We start from the raw sequence: 26,645 nt of genomic DNA, 5'->3' as shown, positions 1-26,645 counted from the left end.
AATGAAGGCAATATTTGCTACGGAACCAAATGGGAGTACAGGAGGTAACCCCCACACCTGATCAAAGGACCTTTTGCTCCTTGTGAATAGGTCACCTGAGGTGGGCAGGAAGTGGAGCTATAATTAAGGAAAGTAAAATGAAAGCTCTGAAAATCCCCCCATAGCTCAGTGGTCTTTCTGCTCAAAGGAAGAAGAAACATCTCACCCACGCCATTGGGGAAACTCCCAGCCTGAAAGATTTGAAACTGTCACATTACACATTGTCATCCGAGGTAAAGTTTCCTCTGTTAAATTTCAGCCTGCTGAGGTTTAACCATGATAGAAATGTGAGTGTGAACACCTAGCCAAGTGTTGGCCATCATCTCGAGTATAGTTTGCGTTTGCCTAGTGACTTTAAAGGATTGTACAAACTTGAATGCAAGGTTCAATTTACCCAAACTCAGCCCTCTGGGAACTCTCTAAATAACATCAACTTAGCCAATGACCAGGCAGCAACTTGCAGACATGTTTCATGTTTCCATTTGGAAAGGAGTTTGAGTAAGACACAAACACTTATTCCAGTAGTCACATAGAGTGAGTTACTAGTCCAGGGTGGGATTTTACAGCCACACTCGGGCGAGACCAGAAATTCCCACCCAAGGTCAATGGAAATTTCTGTTGTTGGACCCTCACCCATTCCAATTCAGTGGCGGGCAAGGTGGGAGAGTTCCAGCCATTAAATTGAGTGAGATATTTCAATGAGGTGGTACCAGCTGTTGTAGACTACTTTGTAAATCAAATGGGTAAAGATAAAAATGCTCATAATGCCTGCCATTATTCGCAGTCACTGTTAAATTGAATTTGGAACTCCGGTTGAAGAATAAACTATAGACATACATCAAGTGATGTACAGTCCAAAGATGTGCAGGTTAGGTGGACTGGCCATGCTAAATTGCCCCTTAGTATCAGGGGGGCTAGCTAGGGTAAATGCATGGGGTTATGGGATTATGGGGAAAGGGCCCGAGTGGGATTGTTATCGATGGGCTGAATGGCCTCCTGCACCGTAGGATTCTAAGTGATCATCTACAACACGGAAAATAATCTTTAACTTTCATGAAACAGTAAGATTGGATGGACCCAAGGGCCTCTTGCTGTGCCCTATGACTCTGTGATTTAACTAATTACCAGTGGGAGCAGACTATATCAAATGATTGTCCGCAATGTAATAATAATTGATCAAGCAATTTCAATGAGGGTTTTACAATGACTGGTGAAGGAAATGTTTTACATTGTCATATTGATGGAGACAGAGAGATTTTTGAGTTAGCGTTAAGCACATTGGGGCTGCTTCTCATCTTTTTCAGGCAGCAGCACAAACTCATCATTCATCTTTGTTTTGCATTGAGTAGTTTACTATCCGAGCAATCAGCAAGGTTGTAATTAACAAGGCAAACAATGCCATCATTTTGAGTGCAGCATAATAGAACAGCCATAAGATGGCAAGGTAACTTCAGGGTCTATTCCAGGAAATTTCAGTTTGCAAACAAATTCACTAGCGAGACACAGGCCCACCAGGGTACAGCAGGCAGCACGGCGAAACCTATGTTCTTCATTTACTGCATGTGTTAGTGAAGGACCTGATATCATAAGTGGCTAACGCTACTTAAAATCGAGTTATAGCGCAGGAGGCAGTGGGCACTTCCTTCCTAATGGTCATGTTAGCATACCACAACAAATCTTAACACCAGCTCAGCTCAGTACTTCAGGCTTCCCCAGAACAAGCTCGTCAGTGGAACCATTGCTGGAAGATGTCAATGGCATGCCCTATAACGTTCCTTGTGACAGCATGGCTCAACACTGTTGGCCACCTGTATGTGTGTGTGTGGGAGCCAGAAGCTGTGCCATCAAAGCTAATCCTTGTCACCCAGTGGCCAGCCTTTGACTTGTTATGCTAGATCAAATACAAACGGTCAGAGGATGGCTGCAGGATTCATTGTCTCCCATTGAATACCAGTTGCATGGGTCGGCGGTGGCATAGTGGTATTGTTACTGGAGTAGTAATTCAGGGACCCAGAGTAATGCTCTGGGGGCCCCCAAGTTCAAATCCCACTATGGCAGATGGTAGAATTGGAATTCAATAAAAATATGGAATCAAAAGTCTATTGATGACCATGAAGCCATTGTTGATTGTTGTAAAAAACCTATCTGGTGTCTAGCACCGCTTTAGAGAAGAGAATCTGTCACCCTTACCTGGTTGACTCTTAAATGACCTCAAGTGGCCTAATAAGCCACTCAGTTCAAGCGGAACTGGCAATTAGGCTAACAAATGGCCAAATGTTGGAATTAGTGCATCAGCTGCCGACATCCCTCCCCAATAACCACCCCCCACAACACCCTCGCACCATCACTCACCTTTGCTTGGGCCCCTCAGGTGGGCACCTCCCCAGTAGCATTACCGGGCAATGAAGAGCTGCTGACCCCTAATTGGTCAGGACTATTGCCCCAGGGTCCCAGTGAAGGCCCTTTGGTGCCCAGTTTTGAGTCAGTTAGTGTAGCAGGCCTTCCCGAAAAGAGGTGAGGTGGAGCTTTCACCAACTCTCCAGCTGGTGGGCAAGACCCCCCATCACCTACATTAAATTCTCCCCATGGGTTTTTAAACATGGACTGTTGGAAGGATTTAATACTTATAGTCAATCAACCCTAGAGCTCTGTATTCAACTTAACAATCATTTGATGTGGATCATTTATGGGAACCAAAAGGCTCAAATTTAAGTTATTGACGATGTTGAATTGGGATTTATGGGGGCTTTCTATGATAGGACTGATATCTCTGAATCATTGTCAGCTGCACACTTCAGTTCTGAATGTGGGTAAGGCTCATTGGCATCCCACAATGCCCTCAGCTCTCACTTACCCCTCCAAGGAGCTGGCAATGTGCAGCAGTAGCCATATCCTGGTACTTCACCTTGATTGATGAACTAAACTAAGTGAGGGTATCATCATCTTTGGTGTAGATAGGGGACATTGCCTCGCTAAGTCAATGAAGTCTGCAATGATGGAAGAGGCAGACGACCCTTGCCAGAAGGTAATGGCTCTGAAGGTGGATACCGGCTAGATCCAGGATACATCCACTCTCCTGAGAATGCAGACATCTAGCCATCACCTCCAGGAAAGATTGATCCCTTACTGAATATCAATCCATAGCTAGCAATGAAACCTAGTCACAAAAATGCTCTTGTTTACAACAGAAATGCTTGGCACAACATTGAACCCAACCCTTAGCATGAGGAAGGAACTTGAAGAAGATGATCCCGACTGCACTGCGGAGAAATAAAGCACCTGCTTGTTTCATGGTTCCCTCGTTCCCAATTTCAAACTTGCTACCAGAGCTAACCAGGTACAAGTCAGACATCTTGCCACAAGGAGAAGAGATGCGTTTTCCAAACATAATGCAATCAACAACTCACTTGAAAGGACTATTACTGTGGCTGTTGATTGGAAAACCTAGGCCAATATATCGACAACATACGGAAGTTTTGCCTCTCCTACACACTTGCTGTTTGGACATTTCTTGGAAAGTTATACTTTAATGGAAGTAAAATAGCAACAAATTAGAACTGAAGAGATAGAAAACATAAGATCCAGAAAACTCCAGTGAGAATCGATGAAGGATTTCTGAACTGGGCAGGAGAGCTGACAAAGACAAAAAAAAGTGAACCAACCAAAACCTCCTTAAAGAATATTCTCAGTGACAGGTGTTTCTAGGTCCAAAATAAGGTTTGATTCAGTGTAAGATATGATATAATTTTGCCCATCGAATTGTCTTTTGTACCTTGTCCAAATTTAGCGCAACACCTTTCTAACATGTAGTCAACTGGTTAGCAACATAGCCAAGCATTCTGTTCGTTTGGTCATGCACAAAGCAAAGAGGTTTGCATAATAAACAGAAAAATTGAAGTGTTGCTTACACTGCCATCGAGGCTACACAGACTTAGTGAATCTTCATCTCTCTTTCTCTGCTTCCGTTTCTTCTATAAAAAATAGAACAAATTAGGTCAGTCAGACAATATAAAATAAATAAAAGAACAAATGCCAATTGATATAGTGCCTTTCATGGCCTCCTATCTGAAAATGCTTCACAGCTACACCTTTTAATGTGTACTATTACAAAATAGAAAAATGCAGCTGCAAATCTGTGCAAAGTCCTACAAACAGCAATGAGAGAAATGACCAGATAATCACGAGAGATAAATGTTAGGCAGGGAACGGAAAGAATTATCTTCAGCTGAGAAGACAGGTAGGATCTTCAAAAGACAGGACCTTCAATGGAAGAACCATAAAGGGTGTAGAGACGCAGAGGGACCTGGGTGTGCAAGTCCACAGATCTTTGAAGGTGACGTCACAGGTGGAGAAGGTGGTGAAGAAGGCATATGGCATGCTTGCCTTTATAGGACGGGGCATAGAGTATAAAAGTTGGGGTCTGATGTTGCAGATGTATAGAACGTTGGTTCGGCCGCATTTGGAATACTGCGTCCAGTTCTGGTCGCCACACTACCAGAAGGACGTGGAGGCTTTGGAGAGAGTACAGAGGAGGTTTACCAGGATGTTGCCTGGTATGGAGGGGCTTGGTTATGAGGAGAGATTGGGGAAGCTGGGGTTGTTCTCCTTGGAAAGACGGAGGATGAGGGGAGACTTAATAGAGGTGTATAAGATTATGAAAGGCATAGATAGGGTGAACGGTGGGAAGCTTTTCCCCGGGTCGGTGGTGACGTTCACGAGGGGTCATAGGTTCAAGGTGAAGGGGGGGAGGTTTAACACAGATATCAGAAGGACATATTTCACACAGAGGGTCGTGGGGGCCTGGAATGTGTTGCCGGGCAAGGTGGTGGAGGCGGACACACTGGGAACGTTTAAGACTTATCTAGACAGCTATATGAACGGAGTGGGAATGGAGGGATACAAAAGAGTGGTCTAGTTTGGACCAGGGAGCGGCGCGGGCTAATTGTTCCTTGTTTCTCGTGGAAGTGGAAATGACTAGGGTTGGGAAGCATTTTCCGATCAGGGCCATTGTGATTTCCTGGACTCGTTTCGATCGCCTCAGGAGGTCGGAGAGGAATTTCCCAGATTTTTTTTTCCCCATATTGGCCCTGGGGTTTTTCACTCTGGGTTTTCGCCTCTCCCTGGAGATCACATGGTCTGGAATGGGGGGGTGGGGGTGAGTTAATAGGTTGTAATGAACAAAGCATCGTAGCTGTGGGGGACAGCTCGGTGGATAGGATATTGGTATGTAGATAGGCTGGAAAATTGGGCGGGGATCCTGGATTCAGGATTCAATCCTGGACCGGGGAGCGGCGCGGGCTTGGAGGGCCGAAGGGCCTGTTCCTGTGCTGTATTGTTCTTTGTTCTTTGTTCTTTGTTCAATATTTGCTTAGTAGAGGCCACAAGCTTTCGGAACGCTGCTCCTTCATCAGGTGAGTGGGAGTTCTGTTCACAAACAGGGCATATAAAGACCCAAACTCAATTTACAAAATAATGGTTGGAATGAGAGTCTTTACAGGTAATCAAGTCTTAAAGGTACACATTGTCTGTACCTTTAAGACTTGATTACCTGTAAAGACTCGCATTCCAACCATTATTTTGTAAATTGAGTTTGGGTCTTTATATGCCCCGTTTGTGAACAGAACTCCTACTCACCTGGTGAAGGAGCAGCGCTCGAAAGCTTGTGGCTTGTGCTACCAAATAAACCTGTTGGGCTTTAACCTGGTGTTGTGAGACTTCTTACTGTGCTTACCCCAGTCCAACGCCGGCATCTCCACATCAGGTACAGCTAACACATGATACCTTACAGGCTTGCAAATTGGACAGTTAAATGGCATATGAATTTTAACAGAGATAAATGTGAGATGATGCATTTTGGTAGGAAAAGTGGAAACATTACTTACACCTTGGAAAATGAGAAACTGAATGAAGTACGAGAGCAAAGTGATCTAGGAATACTGGTAAACAAATGATTGAAAACTGCATCACAAGTCAGCAAAGCATTTAAAAATACGATCAAAGCACTGGAATTTATTTCTAGGGGTATATCATTCAAAAGCAGTGAAATTAGGTTAAATCTGTCTAGAACTTCAGCCAGGCCGCACTTACAGTAGAACAAAGAATAGTACAGCACATGAACAGGCCCTTCAGCCCACCAAGTCTGCGCCGATCATGTTGTCCTACCTAGACCAACCGCCTGTATCCCTCTGTACCTGTTCATGTGCCTATCCAGATAAGAAACTGTGCTGTACTGTGCACTGTTTTTGCCCCATACTATATAAAGGACATAGAAGCTGATGAAATATATAATTCTATGCAAGTTTAATATATTTGTGATCAAAATAAACAGGTTTTCCTGTGATTAAAATAACACATTTGATATAAATGTCTATAGAATAATAATGAAAACCATAATTTCCACTTTTTTCCTGGATTTTGTCTTTATTTTCCTCTGGTATGTGTCAATGTAGTTTTCCCATATTGCAGCTTTATAAATGTGGCTATGTTCCCATTTAGACTTTCCTAATCAAAATATGAACCTGTTTTTGTTCTACACGGCAACAGGTTTCTTTTTTCATTTATAAATCTGAGATAGAAAAATAGCACCATGTAACACTCTCCTTCCATCCTTTAAATAAGCCAGAAACACACACTCATTAAATTGTTCACACAGCTCAGATTGCAATCCCCACTTAAACTCGCTGCAACGCATTCCAATAGAGTTGCAGAGAGGATCAATGATGACCTCAGGGTGGGGGAGGGATCTGAGTAAGTCATTTTATTCACTGAAAATCTAACAGTAGCCTGAACTTTCAAACCCTTCTGCATTCTGGGAATACAGGTCACATCCACAGGGTCATCTTTCCAAGGTGGTTTTAATCGTAAATTCCTTGAATGGGGAACCCATACTAAAGTTAGGAAAATGAAGTTACAAAGCAATAGTACCGATGAACGTGATAATCATAGAATCCCTACAGTACAGGAGGAGGCCATTCGGCCCATCGAGTCTGCACTGACCACATCCCACCCCGGCCCTATACCCATAACCCTACACCTTTACCTTGCTAATCCCCCTAACACTAGGGTCAATTTAGCATGGCCAATCAACATAACCTGCACATCTTTGGACTGTGGGAGGAAACCAGAGCACCTGGAGGAAACCCACGCAGAAACGGGGAGAATGTGCAAATTCCACACAGACAGTGACCCAAGGCCGGAATTGAACCTGGGTCTCTGGCGCTGTGAGGCAGCAGTGCTAACCACTATGCCACCTTGCTGCCCTTTTGTTTTCACACATCGGATAATTACAATATAAATGTGTGATTTCTACTCCATTTGCAATTATTTTTTGCCAAAGCGAGATCAGTTGGTTGTTTTGGTCTCAAATTCAAAGACTGTCAATTGCATGTTTAATTAAGTGGAAATGTTCTGAGGGAAATTGTTCAGAGGAACCCATCCCTAAGCAATCATGAGGATCCACCAGGTGATTTGGATAACATGCATCATTGAACTGTAAAGGAAGATAGCAATTGGGAATGGGTGTTGCTGATAATGTGCAGGTTAAAACAAGTACAAATAAAGGGACTGGCGCCTCCAAAACCAGTGTTCAGTTCACAAAGTTGTCGACAATTACCAAACACGCACTTGAGAATACTAATAAATTAATCAAAACATAAAAGGCATTATGGTGGAAAATTTGGTCACCCAACAGGAAACAGGCAGGTAGGAAAGAACAGTGGCCATGCGAATTGTTTTATTTTCTGCCTGTTGCCACACCATTTTGGACAAATACATATCAGTAATGAGACATAAAGAATGCTCCACATTAACATATGAGCCACAGATTTTTTTTACAACATCAGCGTCCTGTTGGGGGAGATGAGTTCCTGACCCCATATCCTCTCCATTACAAAGGTCTTCCACCTCCAGCTCCATAACATCAGCTTCCTTTGCCCTGCCCTCAGCACTGCCAAAACACTCAACTGTGCCTTTGTTCCCTTGAGACTCGATATTATGAGGCTCTTAAGGTTGGTTTCTCAACTACCACACTCCATAAACATTAATTCATCCTTTGTTGCTCCTAACCCACCCCAAGTTGCAGACAGCTATTATCCCTGTGCTCACCAACCACACTGGCCAACAATTTGATATTAAAATTTTCATCCTCGTTCAAATGATTCAGTGGCCTCACCTCTCTCTAACTCTGCAACCTCATCTACCCCTACAACCCTTCAAAAACCTCCAATTCTGCCCTCCGCTCATTCCCAATTTCCTTTGTACGTCCAAAGTTGGATTCATAATTCAGTCAGGAACCAAGTTAAGCACAAAAGTCTCAGGGAGAACCGAAAAAGGAAGAAAGGGGGATGAAGGTGGTTTATGAGGAGATCCAAAAATCTTTTATAAATATAGAAATAATAAAAGGATAGAAGGAAGGGTGTGGTCAAGAAGGGGACCTTCTATCAAGGCCGAGAGCATGGCTGAGATACTAAATGATTGCTTTGCGTCTATCTTCACTGAAGAAGTGGATGCCGCCAATGTGAGTATAAAGGAGGAATTTGTTTTATTCATTCATGGGACAAAGGCGTCACTGGCTGGCCAGCATTTATTGCCCATCCCTAGTTGCCCGAGGGCAGTTAAGAGTCAACCACATCACTGTTGCTCTGGAGTCACATGTAGGCCAGACCAGGTAATGATGGCAGATTTCCTTCCCTAAAGGACATTAGTGAACCAGATGGGTTTTTCCGACAATCGACACTGGTTTTATCGTCGTCAGTAGATTCTTAATTCCAGATTTTTTTAAAAACTGAATTCAAATTCCACCATCTGCTATGGCAGGATTTGAACTTGGGGCCCCCAGAACATATGGCGATAATACCACTAGGCCATTGCCTCCTCCTGGCAGTAAATAAATTGAAAGGATAAAAATAGACAAAAAGGGAGATATTGAAAATGTTGGCAGTACTCAAAAAAAGTCACCAGGTCTGAATGGGATGCATTAAAGGTACTAAGGTAAAGAAGAGTAGAAATTGTCGAGGCACTGGCCACAATCCTTAATTTCGCCCTTACATGTGGAGTTGGTTCCAGAGCCCTGGATGAATGTAAATACTGGTGAAACTCAGGAAATACTGGCCCATCATCATAACACTAGTCTTGAGAAGTTTTTAAAAATATTAATCAAGGACACAATGAATTGGCACCTGGAAAACATGAGATGATAAATGAAAGGCAGCACATATTTATTCAAGGTAAAGTGTGTTTGACTAACTTCAAATACATTCTGTTGTGAAGTAACGGAAAGAGTAGATGAGAGTAATGCGTTTGATGTTGTGTATGTGCACTTTCCAAAGCAAGAATGTTTTGCTAAACCTGCATGAGGCACTAATTAGGCCCCGGATGAAGTTTCTGGAAATTCTTTGGCACCAAACTTTATGAGAGGGTGCAGAAGATTGTCTAGAATTGTACAAGGGGCGAAAGACTTTGGCTATGTGGAGAGATTGGAAAAACTGGGCTGTTCCCCTAAAAACGAAGAACGTGAAGGAGAGAGTTGATAGACAGGTCCAACATCATAAAGGATTTTCATAGAATTAATAAGGAGATATTGTTTCCATTGGCAGGAGGATTGGTGACCAAAGGGCACAGCTTTAAGGCAATTGGCAAAAGCAGCAGAGACAACATGAATAATTTTACTTCTAACGCAGAGAGTTGTGATGATCTGGAGTTACTGAAATAGAGGAGTGTAAGCACGTTTAATAATTTCTTTCAAAGAAAATTGGATAAATACTTGAACGAGAAAATACTTCGGGAAATGAGGAAAGAGCAAGGGTGTGGGACTAATTGAATAGCTCTTTCGAAGAGCTGGCAGTGACAGAGAATCATAGAATCCCGATAGTGCAGAAGGAGACCATTTGACCCACTGAGTCTGCACCGACTCCCCGAAGATCATCCCACCCCCTGACCCATCCCATTGATCATGGCTAATCCACCTAACCTACATACTAGGGGCAATTTAGAATAGATAATGGGGGAGGCGATGGCCTAGTGCTATTATCGTGAGACTATTAATCCAGGAACTCAGCTAATGCTCTGGGGACCTGCGTTCTAATCCTGCCATGGCAGATGGTGGAATTTGAATTCAATTTTTTTTAAAATCTGGAATTAAGAATCTACTAATGACGATGAAATCATTGTTGATTGTTGGAAAACCCCATCTGGTTCACCAATGTCCTTTAGGGAAGGAAATCTGCTATCCTCACCCGGTCTGGCCTACACGTGACTCCAAAGCCAAAGCAATGTGGTTGTCTCTTGACTGCCCTCCAAGGGCAACTTTTTAAAAATTCATTCATGGGATATGGGTGTCACTGGCTGGCCAGCATTTATTGCCCATCCCTTGTTGCCCTTGGGGGGCAGTTGAAAGTCAACCACATTGCTGTGGCTGTGGAGTCACATGTAGGCCAGACCAGATAAGGAGGCAGATTCCCTTCCCAAAAGGACATTAGTAAACCAGATGGGTTTTTCCGATTCTTAATTCCAGATATTTCATATTGAACTCAAATTCCACTTAAAACTGCATCAAGTCTGGGCAAACCCATTTCATTTGAGGTCCCTACAATGTGGCCCATTAGTCTGCAATGGATTCAAATCCAAAAGCCACAGGTAAGAGATCAGAATGCTAATTAGCTGCACCATAGAGGCTTTCTGTGAGCACATTATGGATTGACATTGGAGTTTGTAATCCAGGTTGCACTCTAGAAGCAGTAAACTCCTGTTGCAATTTTGAGTCTTAAGTCCGATAACCTATATAATCTACCATTTGCCAGAATCAAAAGCTGCTGGTCTGGAATGTGACTGCTTGCAATGTGGCAGGTCAGACTTTTAACAGGCCCGTGGTCAGCATGTCAGGTGAACCCTGAAGGGAAAGGAAATGTCGACCAGAGAGGATTATATTCCTTTGCGCTGTTTGAAGGTAAGTTCATATTAATGATTGCTCTTTTCTGTCCACAGCCTCTCAATGAGCCACAATGGAATATTTCAGAAGCAGACATTGAGGATTGGTGCATTTATCTTACTGACGTCTGCCCCATTGGAGCAAGGGGAGAGCAGCTGCAGAAGGAGCTGAAGCCAGTTTCACAGAGGAGGCGCTTGGTGCACCTCTCCACGCAGCGGAGTTTTGAGCTGATCGTTTCATCCCAAGAAGTGGCATGAGAGGAGGGGGGGGGGGGGACCACAGGCTGGCATGAGGGGGGGGGGGACCACAGGCTGGCATGGGGGGGGGGGGGGGGGGGAGAACCACAGGCTGGCATGAGGGGGGGGAAACCACAGGCTGGCATGAGGGGGGAGAACCACAGGCTGGCATGGGGGGGGGGGGAGAACCACAGGCTGGCATGAGGGGGGAGAACCACAGGTTGGCATGAGGTGCCCGGGAGGAGATGGCCGAGCATGTTTCGAGTGTGGACAATGTCAGGCAGAGCTGGAGTCGGTGCCAGAAGACATTCATTGACCGAGGTTGGCAAGGGTGAGCCTGGCATCAATATGAGCAAGATTTTTCCAGTGTGGGGCAGGTTTAAAAAGCAAAGACAGTAGGTGTACCAAGTACCCAGCTCATCCACAGTGGCATGCTTACACAGACACACTGCTTTCTTCAATTAGTCATGATGTGGAGATGCCGGTGTTGGACTGGGGTAAACACAGTAAGAAGTTTAACAACACCAGGTTAAAGTCCAACAGGTTTATTTGGTAGCAAAAGCCACACAAGCTTTCGGAGCTCCAAGCCCCTTCTTCAGGTGAGTGAGTCCCACTCTTACTGTTCTTCAATTAGGCCAGGGACCATTCTAACTGGTTACGAATCGGGGAATCTGTGCAAGCTGTAAAGCTGGGGAATAAAATCAGAGAACGTTGACAGAAGTCAGCCGGTCTGCAAGTGTGGAGATGGAAACATAGGGAGTCTTTTGTAGAGATGACCAATTCCTACAAACTCTGAAGAGGAGTTGTACTCCCTCAAAAGTTTCACTCAGCCTCTCTCTCCACAGGCGATGCCAGACCTGATGGATTCTGCCAGCATTCCCTGATGTTAATTCTTTTTTATTCTGGATGGTGTTTGTCGTGATGACATTCACCCGACTGAGAACAGGCATTAGCCAGCCATTCACTCATCTGATCACGTTGCTCTGACATGAGAGTCCTTGGCAGTGTTAATGCCAACTCCAGGCCTAATGTTTACAGGACAAGTGAGCTAAGAACACCAGCGAACACTTCCACATTGGTGGCAGGGTCGAGATTGTCACCACATATGGAGGAACAAGTGCTCATCCTCATAGACACACATGGAGCAAGGAGCATAGGCAGTGCTAAGACTAGAGGGTGGCCTGGTTCTGGTCAGATGAGTGAGGTATCATACTGGGCCACTAGATTTGAAGGTTTATTGGCGAAATGCAGTGTTTGGTGCCGGGGTTGCACACTCAAGACCCTTGACAACCATCGTCATCAGAGGGTGCAAGTCTTCGTTCATGGGATCATATCTTCCGCTGAGTTAATTAATGCACGTCTGGCCGGGTGGATGTGTATCTGAGTTAAGATTTAGATGCAAACTTTTAGTAATCTGTTTAACCGATGATCCCCTGCCCTGGATTAATTCTGTTCCTTTCAGGAGAAGCCTCTTCAGCGCTGCCTCCATTGGAGAATGCTGAAGAAGCTCCACCCTCCTCTGAGGAGTGACCCTTGGAGGGTGCACCATCACACCGTCTCTGGGCATTCAGCACCATCACAGATACTGGGGCTTTGGCAGGGATCAGCACATTGGACAGGGGTAATAAATGCATTGGTGAGGACACTTCACAGTCGCAGGTGCAACTGCCAGAGAATGCTGGAACAGGCCTTGGGCGGTCGGAGGAGTTACTGTTTAAAAACCTGCCCCAAGAAGCTCGGCCTTTTGGCTAAGGTCAAGCGTCAGATCAAGCCCAAGATGGGAGGCAATGCCGTTTCTCATCAGCTTGGATCTTGTTTGTCTCTCTTGTGAGGACCATGAATTGATTCAATTGGAATTTGAATTTGGCGTTTGGAACAAGGAATGGGTTTGGGTTTGCCTGGTCCACTGTGAGCATTGGTTTTGTAACTTTAAGAATGGAATAAAAACATTAAAAACAAGCTTGCGCTTAAAAAAAAAAGGTGCTTCAAACCTGATGTGATTCAGATCTTGAAAGCGTCTTATTGCATTCTGACCACTTGGCAATTGCCTCAATAGACATTGAAATGGACACTTAAATAATGCGGGTGGGTTCCCAACATTTTGACCCACCTGCACATGGTATTAACTAAAATTAACATGATGAGGTTGGGAACTGCTGCCCGGAAGTCATCATGCCCAATATTACGCTCTGCAAAGCGGGAAAGACTCCTGCTCAGAGTGCAAGATTCAGGCCCTTTTAAGTAGGCTTGTGTTTCTGCCATGTTCTCCTACAAGGCTGCTCAGGAAGAGTGACAATGTGCTGAAGCCACACCACTGCAAAAGTACAAAGCGGTTCTTCTCCTCAGAACAGACCCTACATCAATTACACGTGATACTGAAACTGCTCTTTATTTCAGAACATTAGCCAACTAAAATAACTGGTAAAATCATTGCACAGGAGAATTTCTTTCCGGTTTTAAGTGAATAGAAATGTAGCAAAGATGATACAAATAATTCAGCTGAAGATATTTGTAATTTTAAACCATTTTGAATGTGTCCTTTTCACAATCACAGAATAATAGTGTTACAGCACAATAGGATACCATTCTGTCAATCTTGTCATTTCTTTGGTAGAACTATCCAATTAGTCTCATTCCCCTGCTCTTTCCTCTTAGCCCTGCGTTGGGTCCACTCGTTCGTTTGAAGAGACAAGGGGACAGCACTAGTACGAGTTTTAAAATGGTTTTCTGTCATTGGACAGAACTTAAAAAAATTAACATGACAGAAGCAAAAACAAAAGCGAACTTGGAGACTGTCTTCTCAGCCAGACACTTGAACTGTATTGAAACTGAACTAGAAATGGATCTTGAAATTGAATACACACACTGTAAAAATCAAAAATATATTTCAACCCTTATCTTGTTATTGAAAGTGTTTTTCACATGCTGTCTTTGTCTAGAAAAACAATCTTTGCAGCTGCTGTTGCTTGCTTGCATTGTGTACCCTTTAGGAATGCAGTCAATTCTTGGTTGACCCATCTGATTCTACATGTAGTCAAACTAGCTACAATTTGTTAAGCTTAGCAGAGTTAGTTAACCTCTACAGTCTGGCATTTAAATGTAATTGTACATAGGCAGAAATATCTTAAAATGAAATCTTTGCATAGACTGAAGCAACAGGGTTACACAGGATCCCTCACCCTGTAAATTATTTTCAAGTATTTATCTAATTCTCTTTTGAATGCTATGTTAGAATCTCCTTCACTACCCTTTTTGACATCTAGCGCACTAGATCACAACACTACCGTCCAAGTCAACAGCTGTCAGCATTACAGCTGCAGCTGGAAGGACTGGAAAATCCCATCTACTGTGTAAAATTAATTACCTAGCAAAGCTGGTTGAAAGACTATTGTAATTTGAAGTTATTGAGGGGAAGCAATGGTATTATCGCTAGATTGTTAATTCAGAACCTCAGCTAATTTTTCTGGGGACTCGGGTTCAAATCCCACCACGGCAGATGTTGGAATTTGAATTCAATAAAAAAAAATCTGGATTTAAGAATCTACTGATGACCATGAAACCATTGTTGATTATCAGAAAAACCCATCTGGTTCACTAATGTCCTTTAAGGAAGGAAATCTGCCGTCTTACCCCGTCTGGCCTCCATGCGAGTCCAGAGCCATAGCAATGTGGTTGACTCTCAACTGCCCTCGGGCAACTAGGGATGGGCAATAAAATATTGGCCAGCCAGCGACACGCATGTCCCATGAATGAATTTTTAAAAACTTAATCAGCTCACTTTTTAGCATACTTATAAGTTTTAAATAATGTCTGAACATCAAGAAAGACTGGACCTTCACTCAATCATAGTCAATGTGCAGAAAACAGATGCCTTTGTGTATTGTAGCTGAAAGAAATCTGTGCATATCAGCAACTTTGAAAGGTCATTGTATCATGATTAGAAAAATGTGCAATCATCCCACTGGCATTAAACTGATGCCAAGAAATTTGAAACATATGCCAGGGAAGTCATTATATTTAACATCTTTATCGTATGGAATATATGCATCTACAATATGCTAAAAAGGGTCTTACAGCTCTATGAACCTCCAGTTAATTTTGCCAACATAAATATCAAAGTCCATATTTATGATGGAAACTGCCTGCAAACTTGGCATGCTGCAACGATCTCCTTCCCTTCCTCTGCAGGAGATGCAGCACACCATTATCACACCAATTATATTCACTACAAGTTTAATAAATCCAGTTTCATTATGAAGGAAGAAAGACTTGCATTTAGATAGTGCTTTTCATGACCACCAGACAACTCGAATCATTTTACAGCCAACTAAGTACTTTTTGAAGTGTAGTCTCCGTTGTAATGTGTTGTGGCAGCTATTACACACGCAGCGAACTCCCACAACGACAGATAGAATAGAATCCCTACAGTGCAGAAGAGGCCATTCGGCCCATCGACTCTGCGACAGAGCACCTTACCCAGGCCCTAACCCCTGCCTGTAACACCATACATTTCCCCTGTCTAATCCATCTAACCAACACATCATGTGTTTTTTGTGTGATGTTGATTGAGGGATAATTATTGGCCAGGGCACCAGGGATAACTCCCCTGCTCCTCTCCAAAATATTGGCAGGCCTTCTTTTACATTCACTCAAGCAGGTTGATGCATGGAGCCTCAATTTAAACATCTCATGCGAAAGAGGCCGCTTGTGGCAGTGCAGCACCCCCTCAGTACTGCACTGGAGAATCAGCCTCTTGTGCTCAAGCCCTGGAGTGGAATTTGAACCCAGAACTTTGTGTCTCAGAGGCAAGACTGCTTCACTGATTCATGGCTGATATTATTAGTACAATAGTATATGGGATACAATATATGATTTTAAATTAGGACTGAATGAATGACGTCTCCATATCATCCGGACACTAAACCTCGTCTTGACTGTGTGTGTGAAATGTCACAACATCAACAAGTAATATATTAAAAATCTTGTATCTGCTTAGATTATCTGTCCATGAAACCAAACTTGTAACTTTTCAATTTGCTGGTAATATGAAAGTTGATTGTTAGAGGTGGCATAGGGGGATGGGATGGGCAAGGAACTGTCACGGCAACAGGTCCTCAGAATCTGTTTGCTGGAATGAGACCACAGAATTTGTTTTTTTGATTTATTATTGTCGCATGTATTAGTATACAGTGAAAAGTATTGTTTCTTGCGCACTTTACAAAGCATACCGTACATGGAGAAGGAAAGGAAAGGGTGCAGAATGTAGTGTTACAGTCATAGCTAGGGTGTAGAGAAAGGTATTGATGGAGGAGTGAAAATTATGGAGAACGGTTTTCCATTACATGTCTGAAAAACAAAACAAAAAGTAAAAAATAAACAGTTAATAAGCAGAAAACATGGAGATTGAAATTCCTGTTGGCCCATTAAGGGGTCTGAAATGGCTGGTGTGAGCCTCTGAAGGCCTGAGGCTGGCCTACACAAGTGGCCTGTTATTTGGATGAGCTACTGCAGCCTATTGCTGTAAGGGACATTTCTGGGGTGGGTGACATGGGAATAGGGACGAGGGTGTGGAATGATGGAGAATGTTGCAGAAATGAAGTGGCATTTCCGCTCTTCTGGATTCCATAGGAATGATTTTTGAATTCTTTATTAATCACCACCAGCGTGCTGAAGAATCCTGGGCAGCAAACCTGGTTCCTGCTCCTCTCATCACTATTCAATTTCCCAGAGAGATCTAAAACAGGCCCTCATACAGATGTGAGAAGGGCCTAAGAACTGCTTAGGTGTCTGATAGGGCCATCTGGACAATGGCCAAACCAAATACCAGGCTGGACAAACCTTCCAACATGTTAGTCCTCAAAATGTTTCTTCCCTAAAAGGAGAGCAATCAGATCTAATTCCTGCCTCGAGACTTTAACAAGTGACCAATTATAAAAGAAAGGTAGGTTGCACTGCCAGTGAGATCTGTCACAAACTTGAAGACTCTCAGCTATCATTAAACTGCAGCTTTGAGTCTTTTAACAGCCGCCCAGTATGCTCTCTGTACCACTGTCATTTGGAAAAGGGTGGTGATTGTTTTCTCTGCTTATTCTTGACATCCTACACAGCAGTTCAACTGGTCAATTCGAAGACCCAGCATCTATAACTAGCTGCGCCAGACTAAACTGGCTGGTTAGTCATCCAGGTAAAGATTGTCCGGAGGTGGGGAACTTGGGGCTTTCTTTCTAAATGATTATGAATATTTAAAAAGGAAATAGATACATTTCGAGACTCTAAAGGCATCCAAGGGTACAGGGAGTGTGGGGGAATATTGCATTGAGATAGAGGATCAGCCACGATCATATTGAGTAGCGGAGCAGGCTTGAAGGGCCGAATGGCCTACTCCTGCTCCTATTTTCTATGTTTCTATGTATAAATGCTGACTTGCGGGGATCTGTTAATCTAAATGTGTACAACTCAGAAGGGTTCAGCATATATTTGCTTGGATTACATGGAAGTAGGGAAGTTGTCCCTATCCCAAGGTAAGCACAGATAAATCTGCAAATCAAAGGGAAACCTGTTGACTTCTCATTAACTCGGAGTTTCTTGCTGATTAGAAACCACTGGGCAGTATTAATTGCTAGCATGTCAGAGTCATGGGTGATGTTTAACAGCATGTGTGTGCAGTGTCTCATTCCTGTTCTCCAATGCCAAGCCAACTGGTGCCTGCGACTATAACAAGCTATAAATAAGTTGGTAACAAAGAGTCTGGTTTCATTAGAAGTTCTAAGCTGAACTCCAAATTTAATTGTTTATACGGGACAGGCTGTAAATTCCAGTATTTCAAAAGGAGGATTGCAGTAAACTCTCCCCCCACCCACTCCCCTCGGCTGCCAACTCAAGTTAAACCAGTCAGAAGTTTCATTACAATTCACATAGAAGAAATCATAGAAACCCTACAGTGCAGAAGGAGGCCATTCGGCCCATCGAGTCTGCACCGACCACAATCCCACCCAGGCCCTACCCCCACATATTTTACCCGCTAATCGCTCTAACCTACGCATCCCAGGACTCTAAGGGGCAATTTTTAACCTGGCCAATCAACCTAACCCGCACATCTTTGGACTGTGGGAGGAAACCGGAGCACCCGGAGGAAACCCACGCAGACACGAGGAGAATGTGCAAACTCCACACAGACAGTGACCCGAACCGGGAATCGAACCCGGGACCCTGGAGCTGTGAAGCAGCAGTGCTAACCACTGTGCTACCGTGCCGCCCTAGAGATGCAGCTGAGACAGACAGGTGCAATGTTGTATTCAGGGTGGTGGACATGCCGGCGTTGGACTGGGGTGGGCACAGTAAGAAGTCTCACAACACCAGGTTAAAGTCCAACAGGTTTACTTGGAATCACGAGCTTTCGGAGCGCTGCCCCTTCATCAGGTTCATCTCCTTCACCTGATGAAGGAGCAGAGCTCGGAAAGCTCGTGATTCCAAATAAACCTGTTGGACCTTAGCCTGGGGTTGTGAGACTTCTTACTGTATTCGGGGTGTACATGTAAAAAGAGGGTCCGGTTTTGAGAAGGTAATATTTATGTAAAAATGCAGAATGGGCTGCACACATTACATCAGCTAAATTTTGGAAAGAAAACAGTTCAAGTTCTCAGCCTGGATTTTACACTGGGAATAACAGTAGGGTTGTCAACTCTGGCTGGACATATTCCAGATGTGGGTGAAAGTGCCATCATGGAAAGCTGGCGGTGTTGCCTGAGTGGGTGAAACCAGAGAAAAGACCTGTAATACTGAGTGAGAGGGAATGAGCCTGTCTCCACTACTTGAGTCTGGATAATTCCTTCCCCTGCCAGCTGCTCTCGGGGGACAGAAATCGGCAGCGCACCACAGTCCACCACTAATTCAATCTGAGACTAATTAATAACATTGATAAAACTAATTACACACTATACCAGCCTCCAGTCAGTCTCAGCCAAGCCTAACTTTAGTTCATAATCAACATTCTTTCCTCCAACTCTGCAGCCGGAATGGGCATTGCCTCAACTGAAAGGAGCACTGATCACATGGTTTGTGGGCTATGCAGATATTTCCGTCAAGTGGCCTCCGCCAATGTTAAGTTGCAGATGTAGGTTCCTGACATGGAGAAGGTCAGGTGGTACTTGAGCCCAGGTCATGATTGGCTGGTGGCTGGCACTGGCCGCCATTGCCAGGAGCTGATGTGCTTCCAGAACGTTCTGTTTGGTCACCGTGATATTGAAGCAGATTCTGGGAGACTCCCAGCGATTCCGGGAGGGTTGGCATCCCTCAATAACGGTGAGGTTATCAGCAGTCACAGTTATTCAGAAATCTAGAGGTTGTTGCTCGTGATATCTCACTCCACCAGAGCGCTGGATAGCTAAAGTAATTGTTATTTTAAGAGGGAGGACAGAATATGTGGAAGGAATTATACAAAGACAAAGACAAACAAAGAACAATACAGCACAGGAACAGGCCCTTCGGCCCTCCAAGCCCGCGCCGCTCCCCGGTCCAGGATTGAATCCTGAATCCAGGATCCCCGCCCAATTTTCCAGCCTATCTACATACCAATATCCTATCCACCGAGCTGTCCCTCACAGCTACGATGCTTTGTTCATTACAACCTATTAACTCACCCCCACCCCCCCATTCCAGACCATGTGATCTCCAGGGAGAGGCGAAAACCCAGAGTGAAAAACCCCAGGGCCAATATGGGGAAAAAAAAAATCTGGGAAATTCCTCTCCGACCCCCTGAGGCGATCGAAACGAGTCCAGGAGATCACAATGGCCCTGATCGGAAAATGCTTCCCAACCCTAGTCATTTCCACTTCCACGAACACCATATGAATTCCCTGCCCCCGAGACAGGTTCCCAACTATCCGCAGTCTCGCTCTGTACTGGCACCAGCAAGATGATCATAGAATGAAGCCTTGAAACGAGAAACAAGGAACAATTAGCCCGCGCCGCTCCCTGGTCCAAACTAGACCACTCTTTTGTATCCCTCCATTCCCACTCCGTTCATATAGCTGTCTAGATAAGTCTTAAACGTTCCCAGTGTGTCCGCCTCCACCACCTTGCCCGGCAACACATTCCAGGCCCCCACGACCCTCTGTGTGAAATATGTCCTTCTGATATCTGTGTTAAACCTCCCTCCCTTCACCTTGAACCTATGACCCATCGTGAACGTCACCACCGATCCGGGGAAAAGCTTCCCACCGTTCACCCTATCCATGCCTTTCATAATTTTATACACCTCTATTAAGTCTCCCCTCATCCTCCGTCTTTCCAAGGAGAACAACCCCAGTTTCCCCAATCTCTCCTCATAACCAAGCCCCTCCATACCAGGCAACATCCTGGTAAACCTCCTCTGTACTCTCTCCAAAGCCTCCACGTCCTTCTGGTAGTGTGGCGACCAGAACTGGACGCAGTATTCCAAATGCGGCCGAACCAACGTTCTATACATCTGCAACATCAGACCCCAACTTTTATACTCTATGCCCCGTCCTATAAAGGCAAGCATGCCATATGCCTTCTTCACCACCTTCTCCACCTGTGACGTCACCTTCAAAGATCTGTGGACTTGCACACCCAGGTCCCTCTGCGTCTCTACACCCTTTATGGTTCTTCCATTTATCGTGTAGCTCCTCCCTACATTATTCCCACCAAAATGCATCACTTCGCATTTATCAGGATTGAACTCCATCTGCCATTTGCTTGCCCAAATTTCCAGCCTATCTATATCCTTCTGTAGCCTCTGACTATGTTCCTCACTGTCTGCAAGTCCTGCCAGTTTTGTGTCGTCCGCAAACTTACTGATCACCCCAGTTACTCCTTCTTCCAGATCATTTATATAAATCACAAACAGCAGAGGTCCCAATACAGAGCCCTGCGGTACACCACTAGTCACAGGCCTCCAGCCGGAAAAAGACCCTTCCACTACCACCCTCTGTCTTCTATGACCAAGCCAGTTCTCCACCCATCTAGCCACCTCCCCCTTTATCCCATGGGATCCAACCTTTTTCACTAGCCTACCATGAGGGACTTTGTCAATCGCTTTACTAAAGTCCATATAGACAACATCCACGGCCCTTCCTTCGTCAACCATTTTGGTCACTTCTTCAAAAAACACCACCAGGTTAGTGAGGCATGACCTCCCTCTCACAAAACAAAAAGACTCAGCTTCACGTCAATAGTAGGATAAATAATGGAATTCTCATCAAAGGAGAGAAGAGAACATCTCTAAGTTAGAAATATAACGAAGAATAGTCAGCGTGGATTTCAAATGGGAATATCTTGTTTGACCAACCTTATTGAATTGTTTGAGGCATTAACACAGAGAGTAGACAATGGTAATGGAGTAAATGTAATTTATCTGGATTTTCCAACGGTCTTCTGTAAAAGCCCCATAAGAGACTAATGAAGAATGTTGGAGGATGTGGGGCCAGGGGACAAGTGGCAGAATGGATTGCTAGCTGGCTCCAAGACTGAAAGCAGTGAGTGGGAGTGAAGCGTATTTATTCCTTAGGCACTGATTGCAAAATCCAAAGGCCATTTTCTTAAGTGTTGACTTAAATGGAAAATGTTGCTCACATGGAGAGCCTTGCTAGTCTGCATATAACATTGCAATTTTCAATGATATACACATTGGATTGCAGGCTAATAAAATGTGAAGACCGTTGATTGCTTCCCAAATTTTGACCGTAATACTGGAACTCAATATCCAAAAATAAACATTATTTTCCTCTGGAATATCTGTTGTATGATATTGGAGTTAGTCCAGGATTCTAAACTGATTCCTCGACATAACCATAGAAATAAATCCAAGAATAAGGCAGCCCTTTTTAAACAATCTCACTGTCGGTGTGTGCTGTTTTTGATGAAACTGAAAATCTCTTTCAAGTCGTTCTGACTTCCAGGACAATATTTGATGAGTACAGGGCCAACCTTTCACAGAGAAAGTTTCCATTACCTTTCTTCGTGGTCGATGTTTCCAGCTGGACTAGAACCAAGAACAAGTCAATGTCTGAAACCACTGCAGTTGCAAAACAGGTCCAAAACGTGTGGAGGGGATGATTTTGAAAAGGAGAACAGCAGCACTGTATATTCAATTCGTATTCAAGAGGCAGTTGTATATAGCACTTGGGATGAATGGGATCAAACGTTGTGGGGAAAAAGCAGGATTAGGCTATTGAGTTGGGTGATCAACCATGATCATAATGAATGGCGGAGCAGGCTCGAAGGGCCAAATGGCTTCCTCCTGCTCCTATCTTCTATGTTTCTATGTAACACGGGGCTGGATTTTATGGGTGGGGGGGTGGAAGGATGGGTAGAATGGGGAGGGGGGGGGAGGAAGGGGAATACTACCTGCTATACGTAGATTAGGAAAAGAAAGTCCGCTTGCAGCGATGATACCTGGTCAATGCCGCCTGCAGCATGAGTGTGGGACTTCTGCCCCTCAGTGGGGTTGTTCGGCAGCTCTTGTAATCCCAGCAGCACCAGAGTTCAGTGGTGGGTGCTCCCAGGATGGTAAGCAGGCCCAGGATGAAAAGCCCCAAGGGACTCAGGTAAGTATTGGGCGGGGAGGGATTGGGTACCTTAGGAAAGGGGGAAGAGAGGGGGTTGGGAGTATGAGTTTTGCAGTGTAGGTGGGGGACGAGAGAAGGTAGGGTTATTATCTTTGGAGCAGGTGTCGCCCATGTGAAAATAGTACCCTTGTAAATATGTTTTGAAAGAACAGGCCACCCTCTCTTGCCTGCCTGCCCACGTCAATTGTGTTATGGTGTGAGCAGTGTAATATTGGGAACAATTGACTTGCTAACAAGCTCAACTGACCCTTAATTATTTACACATGGTGGGTGGGCTTCAGATTTTGGTGCCCACTCGCAGGGCAGCTCAGGAGTGGGGGAGAAGGGGTTGGGCTTGCCACCCTTTGCATTTTACAGTCCCCCCCATCATACCACCAAAAACATGCCCAGAGGGGGGAGGAGGACATAACATCTTGCCCATTAAACATAACTGGAAAATAATAGCCCAGATCTCCCAGTTTCCAGATGGTTGGAGATCAGACATATCCTGGAAGATGCTCTCGTGATCCAATGGAGCTCCAGTACAAGGACTCTGTGGGAACTGCCCAAGAAGTGTCAACTTCCGCCGGGCAATTCTCCTGCCCCCGCGACCCTCTGAGAAGCTCACCATCTCGGAGTTAGAATCAGAGACTTGATGCAGTTCTGACCCGCTTACCTGGATACTTACCCAGGAACTGTTTATACAGAAAAATACTTTGTTGATTTAGCACCTGGGTAATTGTACAACTGACCATCCCCCTCACTCACCTACCTTACTGACCATACCCCCTTGTGGAAGGCAAATGTGTATTTTTTCCTGATCAGGGCCAGAAATAGGGGTGGAATTTTCCCGTCCCTCCCGCCACGGGAATCATAGCAGGTGGGGCACGGACTATGCAAAGATCTGTTGACCCCAGGTAGGAATTTCCAGACTTGGGGCGAGCATGGCTGGAAAATCCTGCCCAGGGTTTCTGATCCTGATTGGATCGGAACATCTGGGCCAAGATCATCATTCAACTAGTCTATTGACAATACATTTGTTAGTAACTCCTTCTCCATCACAACCTCTTTTTTGTCTTTTTCTAGACTATAAGATTACAAAGTGTGTTCCTTGTGCATCTTTTTTCAATTGATCCCCATTCATGGAATTGACAAATCCTCATTTCCATTTCTGCCAATGTCGCCAGATAACCTGGCATCCAAAGCAGAGCCTGTGGGTTGTGGTTGTGTGTGAGAAACACTGGCTTTTTGGAACTATTAAGATTTGGGCTTTGTAGAATATCCTTTACGTCAACCAGTTCCCTGGAAAAGGATAAAGATATATTGACAGAATTTCACAGAACATAGCTCTGCGCCAAGAAAACGGATTCAAACAAATACTGAAATAAGCAATCAATTTGGAACAGAGTGTGTGAACACAGCAAGACAGTGCAATATGCTTAAGATACAGGTTACTGAGATGTATCAACTGTGCATCATTGATCACATTTGGATCAAACATACAGAAGAATACAAAGCTGGCTGTAGTGAGCCAAGTCTAGATCATTTTATAACTTTTAGTGCAAAAAGTGCTGTGGTTTTCACTGTGGAAAATTACACAAAGCTGCAGATCTACGTGATTAAGTGTGTCTCATTTACAGAGGCAATAACTTTCCCTTTCTTTAAGTGTGATTGAGAATGGTACAAACCGCGGCAGCCTGCCTGCCTAATGTAAATAAATAGTTACGGGTCAAGTGAGCTTGTTTACAATCAGGAGCACTTTCAGCAAGGTTTCAAATGCCACATCAAGCCACAATACAATCAAGGGAGAACACACCACAGTGGGAAACTATCACTCTGAAGAATTGGACAGGCCCTGGGTCTGAAAAAAAGGCACATTCACACAAATAACTGCAATAAAGACTGTGTTTATTTGCCAGAACAGACCCCACTGGAGTACTATCCGTAATCCCAGTCGCCAAACTAAAAAATAATAATAAACCAGCATTAAAGGGGATGCAGTGTAGAAGCAACCTCTTGAAGAATAATACATTTCTGAAATAGGAATCGTAGGATCGCAGCAGTGCGGAGGGAGGCCATTAAAGGAAGGGCCTGAGTAATGTCGAGAGTGGGAACGGAGATAAAAGGCGAGAACTAAATGAGCAGCAACCTGAGGCCAAAGAGCAGATGTGGGGATAGATGGAGCAGCGGAGTAAGAACAAAAAAAAATCAAATAGTAGCCTCACAGGACAGCATTTAGGAGATTGGGGCATTCACAGTGGCAAGCACTGCTGCCTCACAGCGCCAGGGATCCTGGTTCGATTCCTGGCTTGGGTCAGTATCTGTGCAGAGTCTGCACATTCTCCTCATGTCTGCATGCATTTCCTCCGGGTGCTCCGGTTTCCTCCCACGGTCCGAAAGACGTGCTGGTTATCTTCATTGGCCATGCTAAATTCTCCCTCAGTGTACCCGAACAGGTGCCAGAGTGTGGGTGACTAGGGATTTTCACAGCAACTTCATTACAGTGTTAATGTAAGCCTACTTGTGACGAATAAATAAACTTTAAAACTTTTAGTTGATGAGTATTGCACTATTATTGTCTCTCAGCTAGAGCAAATGTTTAAACTAAGAGTTGGTTAAATATAACTACTACTTTAATAAATTAATGAGACAAACTGATTAACTAATAGATCTATAAATAATCAGTTAAAAAGTATTACATTTATTCAGGTTAACATTGAGCACATTAAGACAGGACATAGCAGGGTAAGGCTATCTGTCAGGGCTGTAACATATGGGAGTTTGTGGACAGTGAGGCTATCCTGGATTTCCACATCTGCAGGAAATGTCACTCCAGACAGAGTCAGTGTGCGAAAAGTGAGTTGGAGACACTCTGAAACATAAGGGAGCGGATGGAATTTCTGGGTTGTTGTTGTTCAGAACACAGACTGTTAAGAATTTGGGCAGTGGGGACAAAGGAGAAGTTAAGGAGGTCCTTCAGACACTGGCCCTGGCCAACAGGTACAATGTCCTGGTTACCTGTGAGGACAAGGTGAAGGACTGCAGGGAAGACAGCCAGAATACAGATGTTGGCACGGTGGCTCAGAAAGCTGTTAGGGGTGAATAGAAAGATGGAAAGTGATAGACGATCTATAACTGGGGGATAGATGGCTTCCGCTGAAACTGTGAATGAGAATCCTGTAGGATGTGTCGAGTAGCAGATGTCAGGGTAAGAGATATGTTGTGGCAGCTTGCGAGGAATATAAAAAGGGAGCAGGATAATCCAATTGTTGTGGTCCATGTTGGAATAAATGACATGGACAGGAAAGGTCTTGCTGAAGGAATATCAGGAGTTAGGAGCCAAGCTAAAAGGGTAGGACATTGAGGATAATAATCTCTGGATTATTGCCAGAGCCACGTTCAAATTAGCACAGAAACAATGTGGGAAAGAGGGATTCCTTTTAATGGGATAATAACACCAGTTCTGGGACAAGAAGATGGGCCAAAGGAATGGACTAAACCTGAATTAAGATTGGGCCGATATCTTAGCAGAAAGGGTAAACTGGGAGGTGACAAAGGCTTTAAACTTGTAATATAATGGGAAGGGTGTACAGGAAATGAAATTTGTCTAAATATAAGTGAAAACAGGAAAGGGGCAAACACTTGGGCAACTAGGGGAATAAATAAAATTATGGAGTAGTTATGTAAAAAGATGGTTAAAATTAAAGGAAGAGGAACTTTTGTTAACAAAAATGTCTGTGCAGCAATGCAGAATCTGTCCATAATAAAACAGGGAAACTGGAGGCATTAATATATTGCAAGGAACCAGACAGAGTAGGGATTAGAGAGATATGACCACAGAGAAATCAAAACTGGGAACTAAACATTGCAAGATATATC

The 26,645-nt window shown here is 44.2% G+C and overlaps 1 protein-coding gene across 3 annotated transcripts in view; it reads right to left on the bottom strand.

The window, feature by feature from the left end:
- The window catches only part of arhgef3 (Rho guanine nucleotide exchange factor (GEF) 3), a 305,631-nt gene that overhangs the window by 127,285 nt on the left and 151,701 nt on the right, over nucleotides 1–26,645 (bottom strand). For 2 of the 3 annotated variants that reach the window (XM_078209601.1, XM_078209604.1), the window contains one exon: nucleotides 3,948–4,010. In XM_078209601.1, coding sequence (XP_078065727.1) covers nucleotides 3,948–4,010 — 63 coding nt within the window. The remainder of the gene's footprint in view (nucleotides 1–3,947; nucleotides 4,011–26,645) is intronic. The other variant, XM_078209602.1, reaches the window with a different exon arrangement.

This window comes from Mustelus asterias, chromosome 3 (assembly GCF_964213995.1).
Source record: "Mustelus asterias chromosome 3, sMusAst1.hap1.1, whole genome shotgun sequence".
In the NCBI taxonomy this organism is placed as follows: Eukaryota; Metazoa; Chordata; class Chondrichthyes; order Carcharhiniformes; family Triakidae; genus Mustelus; species Mustelus asterias.
Note: the sequence above shows the minus strand (reverse complement) of the source record. Positions and strands in the feature narration are given on the sequence as shown.